Genomic DNA, 16,831 nt, shown 5'->3' on the forward strand with positions numbered 1-16,831 from the left:
AAGTGTGGACGGACTGACGGACGGACTGACGGTCTGACGGACGACGCGCCATCGCATAAGCTCCCCTGAACTTTGTTCCAGGTGAGCTAAAAAAAATCATACGTCCGCCATGTTGGTGCTATGCTCGGTCAACACATCTTCAGGAGTGTCATATTCACAATTGCCATGCCTTTCCTATAAGTTTTCCGTTCTGTGTAAAACGACCAAAGCAACTGTTAAAAGGATCATCGAAATGTTAGCAGATGGGCATCATGGGCCTTGTGAAGGCAATAGTACCTATAGGCTTCAGGACTTAGGCTTCAGGGTTCTGGTGTAAGCTTATGGGCCATTGCAATTTGAATTATCTGAATCTGAGCTATATCTGAATCTACCACGATCTATTACATATGCACATAAGCAGTATGCATGTTTTTGCTTCATGTACGCAACCTTGGTTATTTTATATTATCGGGAGAGATTTAGGCAGTGGTCTGTTGCCGATACACCATCCAAATAAAGGGACGTGCAGAAGAACTTGTTGCATGCTTGGAACAAGATCGCCGTAGGATGGGTACTCTGCTTGTAACATTTATTTGAAGATGTCTGTGTGGGAGGGAGTTGGACATTTGTAGCATGGGTTGGTTTTTTTATTTATTATTATTTTGTATGCAGCCTATGACTGCTGGTTGCATTATTGCTAGGAGTGCGGTTGTGCTGCTGATGTAGTGCCCCCTGTTTACAGTTAGCTGGTACTGATTTTGCCGACCTCGGAAGGATGACAGGCTGAGTTGACCCACCTGGTGTTATTTAATGGCATGCTAGGGTCTCTAACTCAAGACCCTAAAATCTTAAGCCAGGCACCTTGACCATTAAGTCAACACCAGGTATATGTGGGCTGGTGTAATTATGTATCACTTGTCGTGGGATTGAGATGGAAGAATGTCAAAGGTTGTGTGTACCTGAAAGCAGGTTCAGTGCAGTCAAAACAACCCCACTGAAAGGAATATACTAGGTGGTTTGCCTTTGCTTTCCCAACATCATTCAGAGCAGGAATTTGTAATTTGTTCTGAATGCCAGCAAAAACTCACCAATTCGTTGTGAGAAACACCATGGGGTCTTTGAACACACACACACCAACTAATGCAAGCAGATGGGACATCCAGCTTGATGGCAATCCAAAGAATGGTGCACTTTGCGATGCAACACCCTGCTGGCAAAGCACTGCTGCGGCAGTTTGTAGTTGGGTCAGTAATCAAAGCCAGGTTAGACGGCTCAATGGTAACCACTAATCCTACACCTTTATGTCTAGTTAAACTATAGACAGCGTTCTAGCCAATTTATTATTATTATTATTATTATTATTATTATTTTTGTATACAAGATCGAGGCTCGTGTAAGAGCTAACATTATTCACAAAAAACAAACGGACACATAAAACATATAATAAAGGGAGCGGGAGACAAGATGGGGAGAGAGAGAGGGAAGCACACAAGTATAACAGTAGAGAACAGGGACATCGTGGGAGAGGTATAAACCAAATGGACACTGCTAGGACTTCCAGGAAAGAAGTCTGTATTTCAAAAAAGTGGATCCTGGGGTGAATTAACAGGGGTCGAAAAGATCAAGGTTTTGGATGGGGAAGATAAGAGATGGTGAACAGCTGTTTTAAAGACCTGGAGGGAGGAGTGGGATTAAAATGAGTGAGGGAGTTTGTTCCAGAGGTGGGAGAAAAGAGGAATGAAAGAGTGAAGGTGAGCAGAGTTGATTTTCGCAGTTTAACCATAAGAAGGTTGCAGGCAGATCTTGTGCGACCTGAAGGAATATTATTGGGGGGACAGAGCCCAGACAGAGCTGGGGGAGCTAGGCCAGATAGGAGTCGGTAGAAGACAGAAAGACCACCAACCTGCCTGCGGTGAGTGAGTGAAAGGCCCTCGGAGTTGGCTTCATCGCGGGAGATTCCAATGATTCTGAAAGCTTTGGTTTCTACAGCGTGAAGCCGAGCTCGGTGTGCAGCAGGAGCACCAGCCCAGAGGGGAGAGCAGTATTCCATTGAGCTGCGGATGAAAGAAAGCCTTGTATGTGGCGAGGAGCTCAGGTGTGCCAAGGAAGGACTTCACACGACGGATGATGCCCAGTCAGTGACTGGCTTTGGAGGCCAGCTTGGAAATGTGGTTTTCCCAGGAAAGATCATGGCAAATAGCGAGACCCAAAAGCTTGAGTGACAGAACTTCTTGGAGAGGATTGTTGAGGAAGTAGATGGGAGGGTTGTCCAGTTGGTCTTTTTGGAGAGACATAGTAAGAGTGTGAGATTTGTCAGGATTGAAAGACATGTTCCATTTGTTTGACCAGTCTGTGATTTTCCAAGTCTGCAGAGAGTGAGGAGGCTGCAGACTGCCGATCTGACGGTTGAGATATGGAGCGGCAGAGAGTGGAGTCATCAGCAAAGATATAGAGAGGATTTTCCAGAGAGTCGGAGAGATCATTGATGAAGACCAGAAAATGCACAGGGCCCAGAACACTGCCTTGGGGAACTCCAGCCTGAACAGGAAGGGGAGATGAGAGAAATCCATTCAGGGCCACACGTTGACTACGACCAGAGAGGACCATGATACCATCGGAGAAGAGTTTCGTGAGCAGAGCTGGGTACCAGACCGTATCGAAGGCACGTGATATGTCAAGGGAGACGGCTCTGATTTCCTGTTTGGCATTGAGTACCTCCATCCATTGTTGACACTGCAGAAGCAGCATGCCCAGAGTCGAGTGACCTGGTCTGAAACCAAATTGATGATCAGAGATCAAGCCATTGGAGAAGAGGAAAGATTTGATATCCGAAGCAATGATGGATTCCATGACTTTGCTGATAATTGGGAGCAGGCTGATTGGTCTGTAGTTTGAAGGATCTGTTTTTTGCACCTTTTGGTGTAAAGCGGTGATGTTGGCTGATTTCCAAGCTGATGGCAGATGATCTTCAGCAAAAGAGAGGGTGAAGAGAGCAGAGAGAGGATGTAAAAGAGCGGCAGAGCAGGATTTTAGGACCCGTAGGCTGATGCCGTCTGGTCCAGTTGCAGAATAAGAGTCGAGGTTTTAGAAATTTCTCCACCTTGTCAGGAGAGAAGGACACAGAGTCCAGGAGCAGCTGGGTTTGACTGGGTAAGGTGGGTACAGAGAGAGATGGGTTTGGGACACACGATGTTGAGGCATTCAGCTTTTTCACGTGCGGAGTCAGCTGTGTAGCCATTTGAGGTAAGGGAGGGGATGGAGGGGGAACAAACACCAGAAACAGATTTGACCAGACGCCACTAGGATTTGGAAGAGGGAGACAGTTTTGAGAGTTCAGTTTGAGAGTAGAGATATATCATTTCCTGGCTCTCCTGAGTGTAGACACACACTTGTCCTGGGCTTTGTGAAAGGAAATGAGTTTGCCTTCCAGGAGACGAAAGCAAGTTGTTTCTGGGCAACTGCCTCACCACAAGCTTCAGTGTACCATGGACGGGAGGAAGGGTATGACAACTGAAGACGAGATGGGATAATCTGTGCATGAGAGAGAGCAGTTTACTTTGGAAGAATTTCCAGGAAGAGTTGATGTCAGAGGCAGTCGAGATGGGAGACCAGTCCAGATGATTGATGTCTGCTTGAAGACCATGCCAGACTCGTCGACGCTGAAGAGGCTCTCTGAGAATGGCCAGAGAGATGTTCACTTTAACAAGCAAATGGTCAGATGAACCGATTGGAGCAGAAGGGCAGCAGACATTTACAGGGAAGTTTGTCATAACCAAGTCTAGAAGTAATTTGAGCCATTTAAGAAGTGTTTGTGGTAGATTTGTTGTGTATCTTATTGCAGCTGATCCACGTACTCCATTTTGAGTCCATTGTGTTATAAACTCCAGATCCTAGGTATCTCACACATGATAGCAGCTCTTGTGAAAGCCGCTCACTTACTGATTAGAGCTGTTTACAACTGAGAATACCAATATATAGTTCCCGAGTTAATGTTTCATTTTGACATAGGAGTAGCTTTGGAGTTGTACTTCTGTTGAAACTACATCTAGTAAGTAGTAAAGCTCGAAGCCTACTCTTATTTTATTTATTTATTTATTATTATTATTATTATTATTATTATTATTATTATTACCTCTACCACCAAAGGTGGATGGCGTCAAGTTTTCACCCATCTGTTTTTGCTGTGTCTGTGAACAGCTGTGAAAAAGAAGTGGATGGATTCGGACAAAATTTGGTGAATAGATTGGTGTGTGTGAGAAGGATGAAATATAGTCTAGTAGGAAGACTAGGTCCCCCTGCACCCCCCGGAGATATACTTCTAATCAGTGTTTCTAGATTGGAAAAAATGTGTAGAAAATGACTAGCTATGGCCCCAAGCTGAAAAAATGTCCCACATACCATTTTTATGCAAATTACTGCTGCCATTATCAAAAAAACGATTTTTGACATATCTCAGCCAATATTGCAGATAATTGAAAAATGAAGGTGTCTAGACCCATGTTTTGAAGGGCATAGATCATGATAGAACTATTCATAACATGATTACATGTGTCTATGGTATACTAGTATGCATATTAATGCTGTAATTACAAAATAATCAGTTTTACAAATGATAAGGATACGTTAATACTGCAGATAACTTAACATGGTACATAAGGGGTCTAAACCCAGGTATTTTCAAGGTTAAATGTCAACAAGATGCTCCTGAGTCTTGCATAGGGGCGGGACATTGGCAGTAACATTGGTACCACTCAACTTTTCTTCCCACCATTGACTTTGTATTGCGAGAGATTTTCACTTGCTTATTTAAAGGTTTCTCACCCAGCCCACGTAAAATCTACCAACTCCTGCTGTTAACTCCCAAACATATTTTTTTATGTTATCCAATCACAGTGCAGAAATGACAGACTAGAGATCCAAATTAGTGCTGCTATAGCTGCCATTTTACATTTCCATCCATGTAACATGCGCGCTCGCGCGCTCGTATCAATTGGTAATGTCGCGCGCTCGTATCAATTGGTAACGTTGATGTTATTGAATACCTCAGTTGAAAGTTCAGTCTTCCATTCCATCTGTGTGTTGTTCTTGGTATTCATCCTCCAATCTAGCCAGGTAAGATGCTAACTATAATGTTACTCACACTCTTGACTTCAGTTTCTGCATGAAATCATAAACAGGCAGAATAACAGCTGAGCCAGCTAGCACCATGTTAGCTAACGTTAAAGCTAGCCTCATCTATGTACAGTATGTTCCTAATGTCGGTGTAACTTAAACTTTTGTTAATGCCAAACATGAGACATATCTGTTGACTTCTGTATATGAATTGAACCAGAAAGAGGCACGACAGCTGAGCTAGCTACAGTAACTTAGCACAATGTTTCATTGGCCTAGATAGCTAACGTTAGTGTGGAAGAATTTAGATGTTTTAGCTATTAGCACTTTTGATGCCACTAAACATGGTTTAGTCAGCTAAAAAGTACCCTAGTGTAGAACATGACTCAGAACCTCTGTTACCTCACTGAAAACTCAGAGCCTCCTTTCACAGGCACTTTTAACATCATTCGTGATTTCTTATTTGTCATTTAACAGTGATGGTAGACATCGACAGCAAGCATGCCCAAAAGAAAACGGAGTGTAGAACCTGCAGCCCAAAGCTCTCCTCCTACATGCATCCTTCATGTACCATCCATGTCTGATCATGGGGATTTCACGCCCCTCCGTAAAATTAAAGGATCTGCTTCAGAAAAACTGCAACTGCTTCAAAAGATCCGGGATAGACGTCTCAACCAACCGCATGACTCCCCATGTCGTATGCAATCAGTATGTGATCAGATCCCGGCAACTCTTCCTGATGACCTAGAAAGAGTAGGATATCACAGCAAGTGTTATAAGCACTTTGTCCGCCACTTTCATCGTCTGGGAGATGATACAGAACCAGGGCCATCAACCTCATCATGGCATCACTCTCCTCGTAAACCAGGAGGTTCTGCTGAACCCATCTTCCCGCCAGTGTATATTTTGTGAGAAAGTTGAGACCAAAGATGCTCATCGCAATACTGAGAGGCCTACAACCTTCCCATCCTTTAAAAACAAAGAAAATGCATGGGAGCAAATCGAAACACGGGCTGAGAAAATGGGTCTCTATCGACTCCATCGAAAGGTGAAAAACAAAGACCTCTTTGCATGTGAGGCCAAACACCATCCGTCATGTTTTAAAGCTTTCCGCACAGCATTCTACAACTATGAGCGTGCGATTCACAGAGCCGAAGCACCAAAGGAGCAGGCTTGCATGTCAGCCGCCCATGAAAAGGCATTCAACTCAGTACTGGAACACATTCAAACCCAGGTCATCCAGCAGAATAAAGTTCTACAGCTTTCTTCCTTGCGCTTGCTCTATGTCGAGGAACTGAAACTGAATGGATATGAGAACTCAAATTATCGGTCAGAGAAACTACTGAAACGCCTACAGAATGACCCAATCAAGGAGCATATCCACTTCACGAAGGTTGATCATGACAAATGTGATGTCATTTCTTTCTGGCTTGTGCACAGCTCAAACATAACAGTTTCCAATGCTCTCGCACGAGCATTCACACTCGGAAGCACAAACAAGAACCAAAATGTTGCCCTCCAACTTCGCCAGGGTATTCTACAGGCTTTCAGAGAGTGTAAAGACCAACCATGGCCACCAACAGCTGAAGACATGGAGCTCAATCCTGAAGACATCCTACCTCCAGACCTTGTCCGCTTTCTCAGCGTGCTAATGACTGGCAAGGAGGGCATCGAGACAGAAAAGGTGAAGCGTCTGGTCTTCTCCATTGGACAAGATCTGTGCCGTGCAGTGTCAGATGGAAAATGGAAGTTACCAAAGCACATTCTCCTCTGTGTGACTGTAAGGCACCTGTTCCGAAGCAAACAGCTCACCACATGACTAACTTGGAAAGGCTGAGGCGGGGCAGCTCAGAGAAGATCATTCTGGCTGGACCAGCAACCAGGAAGCCATATGACTTCAAAATGTTCCTTGCAAATGACGACAACAAAAAGCAGATGTGCCAGCTTCTTCTGAAAGTGTGGAGTGGACAAGAGGCAGCTACCAGGCTGGAGAGAACAGAGATGGCTGTGCTGATCGTGGAGGGGAAGGCCCACCAACTTGCCTCAACGAATGGCAAGGTAAAATTGAAAGCCCTTCGTGAATGGCGATTCAATTTGTAATTTTTCCTGAAAAAAAGGTGATTACCTGTGATGTTTGTCTAGATCTGAAACTGGCAGTGACTGGTGATTGAAATGCGGTGCCTTTTTGTGTTTCAGGTCGAGGTACGTGAACTCCCCACGATCTACAGCAACCAGGAAGAGACTGATACCAGGGTGGTTCTGTACCTCCATCATGCTGCTACCATCGGATACAAGAACGCTGTAGTCAGAACACCGGACACAGACATCCTCCTGATCCTGCTCCACCATGCCCACAACATCAAGCTGACGGTGTACCTGGATACAGGGTCAGGGAAGCATCGCCAACTTGTCAACGTCTCTGAGCTGGCAGAATCCCTGGGAGAGGACTACTGTGCCACTCTCCTGGGGTACTATGTGTTCAGCGGAGAAGACTGCACCAGTGCCTTCAAAGGGAAGGGAAAAGTCGGGCCCTTGAAAAAGCTGGAGAAGAATCCCAGGTTTCACAGGGCATTCGGTGAACTGGGTGACAACTGGGATGCCAACCCTGAGGTGGAGAGGCAGTTAGAAAAATTCACCTGTGTGATGTACGGCCAGAGTCGCGAGTCATCAGTGGACATTGTCCGTGCCAAGCTGCTACGAAAAATGGTGGGAGAGGACAAGACCCTCACATCCAAGTCCAAGGTTGATCTGGCTCGCCTTCCTCCATGCCAGTCTGCCCTGAAGCCGCACATCCAGCGTGTGAACCACCGCGTAGCATTGTACAAAAGAGCCGATCAACCTATCATCGAAAAGCCAAAACCTTATGAGGAGCAAGGATGGATAAGGACTGATGAAGGACTGTTGAAACCAATGTGGTCCAGTGGTCCCATCCTACCAACCTCACTGGTGGATCTTCTGAACACAGGAGAGCACGAAGAGGAGGAGGAAGAGGAAGGAGAAGTAGAGTTTGACTCTGACGATTTCGATGAAAATGATGATGACTGACTCAGTGTAGAATCACTAATGCTAATGATGTTTATCTAAAACAAGCAAGAGAAGAGTGGTCACATTGAGTGCTAGGACTATTTTGACAGTTGTAATATTTAGAAAAATAAAACTTTGTGTTAACGTCTGTGTAGACGGACCTTAATATGAGTCTATTATTTCGTAAAACTGTGATTATTTTGTAAATAAAGCACTAATTAGCATACTAGTATACCATAGACACATGTAATCATGTTATGAATAGTTCTATCATGATCTATGCCCTTCAAAACATGGGTCTAGACACCTTCATTTTTCAATTATCTGCAATATTGGCTGAGATATGTCAAAAATCGTTTTTTTGATAATGGCAGCAGTAATTTGCATAAAAATGGTATGTGGGACATTTTTTCAGCTTGGGGCCATAGCTAGTCATTTTCTACACATTTTTTCCAATCTAGAAACACTGATTAGAAGTATATCTCCGGGGGGTGCAGGGGGACCTAGTCTTCCTACTAGACTATATACGTTTGCTCTATTATAATAAGATATGAAGAAATCAAATTAATAATAACATCTGATTTATGACAGCATTTGATTTTAGAATCATTCTGGATCTCTTCTACTATATAAGAGATCTGTTGGTCTGTCTGTGTCACCTTTTTTCTCAGAGATGGCTGAACGGATCTTCTTCAAACTTTCAGAGGTTCATCAGTGAGTGCCTGGGAGTGTTTTCGGCAAAAAGTTTTTTTTTTTTTTAATGCGGATGAGCTGCGGATGAAAGCCTTGTACGTGGTGAGGAGCTCAGGTGTGCCAAGGAAGGACTTCGCACGACGGAGGATGCCCAGTCGGCGACTGGCTTTGGAGGCCAGATTTGAAATGTGGTTTTCCCAGGAAAGATCATGGCAGATAGTGAGACCCAAAAGTTTGAGTGACAGAACTTCTTGGAGAGGATTATTCAGAAAGTAGATGGGAGGGTTGTCCAGTCGGTCTTTTCGGAGAGACATTGTAAGAGTGTGAGATTTGTCAGGATTGAAAGACATGTTCCACTTGTTTGCCCAGTCTGTGATTTTGTCCAGGTCTGCAGAGAGTGAGGAGGCTGCAGACTGTCGATCTGAGGGATGAAGAATGGAGCAACAGAGAGTAGAGTCATCAGCAAAGAGATAGAGAGGATTTTCAATCCTCTTCACATTCAAATGTTATTCACAATTGACAGTTCTTTACAATGAGCCATGTCTCAATTTTTCTACAAAGCGTTTTCAGAGATATAGAAATGCAACGTTTTTCGTTTTTTGCAAGATGGCGCCCATACCACATGAACTATGACGTCATAATTATCATTTTTTTAAATCCAGGTGGAGTTGCACATGTGCTGAAAATTTCCTGTCAATCGGACCAACGGTTGCAGAGAAAAGTATACTTATTCTGTGCGGACAAACAGACAGACAGACAGAAAAACGGACTCAAATGAAATACCCTCTCCCCTGGCGAGGGTAATTAAGTCCGTCCACGTCCACTTTGTACTCGAACAAAAACTTGATGTAAACAGCAGCTAAAAAAATGTACAAGTTATTGCCATCTGGGGTTTTCCATATTTTCTCATAATAAAGGAAAATTTGATGACAAAAGCTTAAATGGCGAATAGCGGCTGTCTTGTGCTGTACGTGAAGTGAATGGGCTGATTTCTACTTACTGTGATTGTCTAAGTTATCTTGCCATGGCAACCATCTCAGCAACTCAGCTTCGTTTGTAATATATACTAGCAGGAGAACCCGGCGTTGCAGGGGGTGGGCAGGGGGTGGGAAGGGGGGGTGGGCAGGGGGTGGGGAGGGGGGGTGGGCAGGGGAGGGAGGGAGGGTGAGGAAGGAGTGGGGAGAGTGGAAGGGGAAGGGAGGGAGAGGTGAGGAGAGAGCGAGGGGAAAGATATACTTCATATACATATTTTGTTGGGGGTGGAGGAGGTAGCTTTGACAGGCCCCTCCGCTTTGAGGAAGTGGGAGAAGGGAAGAAGGAAAAATTTACCTGTGCAAAGACTGCTTTAACCTCAGTGTTGCTCAGGTAAAAAAGAAAATTGTAATACCCTCTGCCACCATCACCAGGTGGCACTACACGGTACACATTTACATAGAGAATTTACGCCCCTCTCCTGGTGCTACCCCCCCCCCCCCCAAACACACACACACACACCCGCCACATAGCCTATGTTACCGCCCAGAAAAGTTGTATTTGTATACCGAGTAAAGTATATATAAGCGTTTATAGCTGAAGTACCCAGCGTTGCTCAAGGGAGAAAGAAACATTAACATATTTGAAACTAGAACGCCACTCAGTAGAGCGCATACTCCCGCCGTGGGTCAAGTTGGAGCCCTTTCTTCCAATGGTAAAAAATCCTTTAAAAAATTCCTGGATCTGGAATAATATCCTAAGCTTCACCAAAAACTAAACAATTCTTCCTTATCCCAAGGGCAATCAGCCCACCAACTTTCATCCAAATCCATTCAGAACTTTTCCAGATATCTTGTTCACAAACACACAAACAAACGAACATACGAACACAGATACGCACACACACAAACACACACACACACAAACAAACGAACATACGAACACAGATACACACACACACACACACACACACACACACACACACACACACACACACACACAAACAAACGAACATACGAACACAGATACGCACACACACACACGGACGGACACGATCGAATGCATTACTCCCGGAAAATATAATGGAAAAGCAATTACATCCAAATCAGAATCCATCACAAATGTCAAATGATCATTTTACCTTTTCGTTAAATATATGCTGCTGAATGTACCATTCATCACATTTCTGAGTTAAGTATGATGACGTTAAGCAAGAGGAAGAAGAAGCCTTGCACCAAATTTCGACCACTTCCGGTTAAATGTCTTGTGATTGTTTTGTATTTATTTATGCGAATGTGTACTTGTATATAACTGTCATTAATGAAAAAGGCTTCGGCACTATAGAGCGATTTATTTAAAAAAAAAAAAAAAAAAAACTTTTTTGCCGAAAACACTCCCAGGCACTCACTGATGAACCTCTGAAAGTTTGAAGAAGATCCGTTCAGCCATCTCTGAGAAAAAAGGTGACACAGACAGACCAACAGATCTCTTATATAGTAGAAGAGATCCAGAATGATTCTAAAATCAAATGCTGTCATAAATCAGATGTTATTATTAATTTGATTTCTTCATATCTTATTATAATAGAGCAAACGTATATAGTCTAGTAGGAAGACTAGGTCCCCCTGCACCCCCCCGGAGATATACTTCTAATCAGTGTTTCTAGATTGGAAAAAATGTGTAGAAAATGACTAGCTATGGCCCCAAGCTGAAAAAATGTCCCACATACCATTTTTATGCAAATTACTGCTGCCATTATCAAAAAAACGATTTTTGACATATCTCAGCCAATATTGCAGATAATTGAAAAATGAAGGTGTCTAGACCCATGTTTTGAAGGGCATAGATCATGATAGAACTATTCATAACATGATTACATGTGTCTATGGTATACTAGTATGCTAATTAGTGCTTTATTTACAAAATAATCACAGTTTTACGAAATAATAGACTCATATTAAGGTCCGTCTACACAGACGTTAACACAAAGTTTTATTTTTCTAAATATTACAACTGTCAAAATAGTCCTAGCACTCAATGTGACCACTCTTCTCTTGCTTGTTTTAGATAAACATCATTAGCATTAGTGATTCTACACTGAGTCAGTCATCATCATTTTCATCGAAATCGTCAGAGTCAAACTCTTCTTCTCCTTCCTCTTCCTCCTCCTCTTCGTGCTCTCCTGTGTTCAGAAGATCCACCAGTGAGGTTGGTAGGATGGGACCACTGGACCACATTGGTTTCAACAGTCCTTCATCAGTCCTTATCCATCCTTGCTCCTCATAAGGTTTTGGCTTTTCGATGATAGGTTGATCGGCTCTTTTGTACAATGCTACGCGGTGGTTCACACGCTGGATGTGCGGCTTCAGGGCAGACTGGCATGGAGGAAGGCGAGCCAGATCAACCTTGGACTTGGATGTGAGGGTCTTGTCCTCTCCCACCATTTTTCGTAGCAGCTTGGCACGGACAATGTCCACTGATGACTCGCGACTCTGGCCGTACATCACACAGGTGAATTTTTCTAACTGCCTCTCCACCTCAGGGTTGGCATCCCAGTTGTCACCCAGTTCACCGAATGCCCTGTGAAACCTGGGATTCTTCTCCAGCTTTTTCAAGGGCCCGACTTTTCCCTTCCCTTTGAAGGCACTGGTGCAGTCTTCTCCGCTGAACACATAGTACCCCAGGAGAGTGGCACAGTAGTCCTCTCCCAGGGATTCTGCCAGCTCAGAGACGTTGACAAGTTGGCGATGCTTCCCTGACCCTGTATCCAGGTACACCGTCAGCTTGATGTTGTGGGCATGGTGGAGCAGGATCAGGAGGATGTCTGTGTCCGGTGTTCTGACTACAGCGTTCTTGTATCCGATGGTAGCAGCATGATGGAGGTACAGAACCACCCTGGTATCAGTCTCTTCCTGGTTGCTGTAGATCGTGGGGAGTTCACGTACCTCGACCTGAAACACAAAAAGGCACCGCATTTCAATCACCAGTCACTGCCAGTTTCAGATCTAGACAAACATCACAGGTAATCACCTTTTTTTCAGGAAAAATTACAAATTGAATCGCCATTCACGAAGGGCTTTCAATTTTACCTTGCCATTCGTTGAGGCAAGTTGGTGGGCCTTCCCCTCCACGATCAGCACAGCCATCTCTGTTCTCTCCAGCCTGGTAGCTGCCTCTTGTCCACTCCACACTTTCAGAAGAAGCTGGCACATCTGCTTTTTGTTGTCGTCATTTGCAAGGAACATTTTGAAGTCATATGGCTTCCTGGTTGCTGGTCCAGCCAGAATGATCTTCTCTGAGCTGCCCCGCCTCAGCCTTTCCAAGTTAGTCATGTGGTGAGCTGTTTGCTTCGGAACAGGTGCCTTACAGTCACACAGAGGAGAATGTGCTTTGGTAACTTCCATTTTCCATCTGACACTGCACGGCACAGATCTTGTCCAATGGAGAAGACCAGACGCTTCACCTTTTCTGTCTCGATGCCCTCCTTGCCAGTCATTAGCACGCTGAGAAAGCGGACAAGGTCTGGAGGTAGGATGTCTTCAGGATTGAGCTCCATGTCTTCAGCTGTTGGTGGCCATGGTTGGTCTTTACACTCTCTGAAAGCCTGTAGAATACCCTGGCGAAGTTGGAGGGCAACATTTTGGTTCTTGTTTGTGCTTCCGAGTGTGAATGCTCGTGCGAGAGCATTGGAAACTGTTATGTTTGAGCTGTGCACAAGCCAGAAAGAAATGACATCACATTTGTCATGATCAACCTTCGTGAAGTGGATATGCTCCTTGATTGGGTCATTCTGTAGGCGTTTCAGTAGTTTCTCTGACCGATAATTTGAGTTCTCATATCCATTCAGTTTCAGTTCCTCGACATAGAGCAAGCGCAAGGAAGAAAGCTGTAGAACTTTATTCTGCTGGATGACCTGGGTTTGAATGTGTTCCAGTACTGAGTTGAATGCCTTTTCATGGGCGGCTGACATGCAAGCCTGCTCCTTTGGTGCTTCGGCTCTGTGAATCGCACGCTCATAGTTGTAGAATGCTGTGCGGAAAGCTTTAAAACATGACGGATGGTGTTTGGCCTCACATGCAAAGAGGTCTTTGTTTTTCACCTTTCGATGGAGTCGATAGAGACCCATTTTCTCAGCCCGTGTTTCGATTTGCTCCCATGCATTTTCTTTGTTTTTAAAGGATGGGAAGGTTGTAGGCCTCTCAGTATTGCGATGAGCATCTTTGGCTCATTGTAGAATAGACATAATTGAGACATGGCTCATTGTAGAGAACTCTCCATGGGGAATAAAATATGTTAATGATGACGTCATCAGTCACGTGGTTCGGCCGCCATCTTGGAAAAACCGAAAAACTTTACACCTCCATATCTCCGAAAGTGCTGAACAGAAAAAATTGAGACATGGCTCATTGTAAATAACTCTCCATGGGGAATAAAATATGTTACTGATGACGTCATCGGTCACGTGGTTCGGCCGCCATCTTGGAAAAACCGAAAAACTTTGACACTCATTGAACATTGACATGACATTGCTCATGTTGACATGACATGGCTCATTGAGACCGCCATATTTTCCGCTTTGTAGACGGTATTTTCGGCCGCCATATTTGTTCTAAATGGCCAATAAAAAGTACATTCCGGCAAGTCCTCGGTCTCTGACCGATTTTTCATTACTTGCCGGAAAAGATTCCGGCAAGTATGTTGTTACTTGCCGGAAAAGATTCCGGCAAGTATGTTGATCTGTTCGTTTGTTTGTCTGTCTGTCTGTCTGTCTGTCTGTCTGTCTGTCTGTCTGTCTGTCTGTTTGTCTGTTTGCAGCACTGCGTCTACACCGTTGCACGTAGAATCGCCAAACTTTGCACACATATTGGTCTTGCCTTGGAATAGACTGTGCCCAATTGATGACGTCATCGGTGACGTGGTTCGGCCGCCATCTTGGAAAAACCGAAAAACGTTGCACCTCTATATCTCCGAAAGTACTGAACAGAAAAAATTGAGACATGGCTCATTGTAAAGAACTCTCCATGCGGAATAAAATATGTAAATGATGACGTCATCAGTCACGTGGTTCGGTCGCCATCTTGGAAAAACGGCAAAACGTTGCGCCACGATATCTCCAAAAGTGCTGAACAGAAAAAATTGAGACATGGCTCATTGTAAAGAACTCTCCATGGGGAATAAAATATGTTAATGATGACGTCATATGTCACGTGGTCGGCCGCCATCTTGGAAAAACGGCAAAATTTTGCACCACTATATCGCCAAAAGTGCTGAACAGAAAAAATTGAGACATGGCTCATTGTAAAGAACTCTCCATGGGGAATAAAATATGTTAATGATGACGTCATCAGTCACGTGGTCGGCTGCCATCTTGGAAAAACCGAAAAACCTAGCACCTCCATATCTCTGAAAGTGCTGAATAGAAAAAATTGAGACATGGCTCATTGTAAAGAACTCTCCATGGGGAATAAAATATGTTAATGATGTCATATGTCACGTGGTCGGCCGCCATCTTGGAAAAACCGAAAAACTCTGCACCTCCACATCTCCAAAAGTCCTGAATAGAAAAAATTGAGGCATGGCTCATTGTAAAGAACTCTCCATGGGGAATAAAATATGTTAATGATGACGTCATCGGTCACGTGGTTCGGCCGCCATATTTGTCCTAAATGGCAGATAAAAAAGTACATTCCGGCAAGTCCTCGGTCTCTGACCGATTTTTCATTACTTGCCGGAAAAGATTCCGGCAAGTATGTTGATCTGTTCGTTTGTCTGTTTGTCTGTCTGTTTGTCTGTTTGCAGCACTGCGTCTACACCGTTGCACGTAGAATCACCAAACTTTGCACACGTATTTGTCTTCCCCTCTAATATACTGTGCCCAAATGATGACGTCATCGGTCACGTGGTTCGGCCGCCATCTTGGAAAAACCGAAAAATTTTGCACCTCGATATCTCAGTGCTGAACAGAAAAAATTGAGACATGACTCATTGTAAAGAACTCTCCATGGGGAATAAAATATGTTAATGATGACGTCATCGGTCACGTGGTTCGGCCGCCATCTTGGAAAAAACGAAAATTTTTGCACCTCCATATCTCCGAAAGTCCTGAACAGAAAAAATTGAGACATGGCTCATTGTAAAGAACTCCATGGGGAATAAAATATGTTAATGATGACGTCATCAGTCACGTGGTTCGGCCGCCATCTTGGAAAAACCGAAAAACTTTGCACATCCATATCTGAATGTACTGAATAGAAAAAATTGAGACATGGCTCATTGCAAAGAACTCTCCATGGAGAATACAATATGTTAATGATGACGTCATCGGTCACGTGATTCGGCCGCCATCTTGGAAAATCCGAAAAACTTTGCACCTCCATATCTCCGAAAGTGCTGAATAGAAAAAATTGAGACATGGCTCATTGTAAAGAACTCTCCATGGGGAATAAAATATGTTAATGATGACCTCATCAGTCACGTGGTTCGGCCGCCATCTTGGAAAAACGGCAAAACTTTGCACCACTATATCTCCAAAAGTGCTGAACAGAAAAATTTGAGACATGGCTCATTGTAAAGAACTCTCCATGGGGAATAAAATATGTCATCGGCCATGTGGTTCGGCCGCCATATTTGTCCTAAATGGCCGATAAAAAAATAAATTCCGGCAAGTCCTCGGTCTCTGACCGATTTTTCATCTGTCTGTCTGTCTGTTTGCAGCACTGCGTCTACACCATTGCACGTAGAATCGCCAAACTTTGCACACATATTGGTCTTGCCCTGGAATAGACTGTGCCCAATTGATGACGTCATCGGTGACGTGGTTCGGCCGCCATCTTGGAAAAACCGAAAAACTTTGCACCTCTATATCTCTGAAAGTACTGAACAGAAAAAATTGACACATGGCTCATTGTAAAGAACTCTCCATGGGGAATAAAATATGTTAATGATGACGTCATATGTCACGTGGTCGGCCGCCATCTTGGAAAAACGGCAAAAATTTGCACCACTATATCTCCAAAAGTGCTGAACAGAAAAAATTGAGACATGGCTCATT

General features: G+C 44.0%; 2 protein-coding genes across 2 annotated transcripts; one reads left to right on the forward strand and one right to left on the reverse strand.

Annotated features, from left to right (window-relative positions):
• The first annotated feature begins 6,906 nt into the window (after positions 1-6,906).
• LOC144890786 (uncharacterized) lies at positions 6,907-8,136 on the forward strand. The gene is made up of 2 exons (XM_078772615.1): positions 6,907-7,149; positions 7,288-8,136. The coding sequence occupies exons 1-2, from the start codon at positions 6,907-6,909 to the stop codon at positions 8,134-8,136; spliced, it is 1,092 nt and encodes a 363-aa protein (XP_078628741.1).
• A 3,596-nt stretch (positions 8,137-11,732) lies between these two features.
• On the reverse strand, positions 11,733-13,094 carry LOC144890899 (uncharacterized). The gene is made up of 2 exons (XM_078772794.1): positions 12,870-13,094; positions 11,733-12,731 (listed from the first exon to the last, which is right to left on the reverse strand). Exons 1-2 carry the CDS (start codon positions 13,023-13,025, stop codon positions 11,883-11,885), a joined length of 1,005 nt encoding a protein of 334 aa, XP_078628920.1. The 5' UTR covers positions 13,026-13,094; the 3' UTR covers positions 11,733-11,882.
• Positions 13,095-16,831: the final 3,737 nt, after the last annotated feature.

This window comes from Myxine glutinosa, chromosome 2, assembly GCF_964187855.1.
Source record: "Myxine glutinosa chromosome 2, kmMyxGlut1.1, whole genome shotgun sequence".
In the NCBI taxonomy this organism is placed as follows: Eukaryota; Metazoa; Chordata; class Myxini; order Myxiniformes; family Myxinidae; genus Myxine; species Myxine glutinosa.

Excerpts from the sequence above, each read along its gene's own strand:
- LOC144890899 (XM_078772794.1), bottom strand. The coding sequence starts at position 13,025 with ATGTTCCTTGCAAATGACGACAACAAAAAGCAGATGTGCCAGCTTCTT. Across the intron at positions 12,732-12,869 it reads TTGCCTCAACGAATGGCAAG|GTCGAGGTACGTGAACTCCC; the intron begins GTAAAATTGAAA and ends TTTGTGTTTCAG.
- LOC144890786 (XM_078772615.1), top strand. The coding sequence starts at position 6,907 with ATGACTAACTTGGAAAGGCTGAGGCGGGGCAGCTCAGAGAAGATCATT. Across the intron at positions 7,150-7,287 it reads TTGCCTCAACGAATGGCAAG|GTCGAGGTACGTGAACTCCC; the intron begins GTAAAATTGAAA and ends TTTGTGTTTCAG.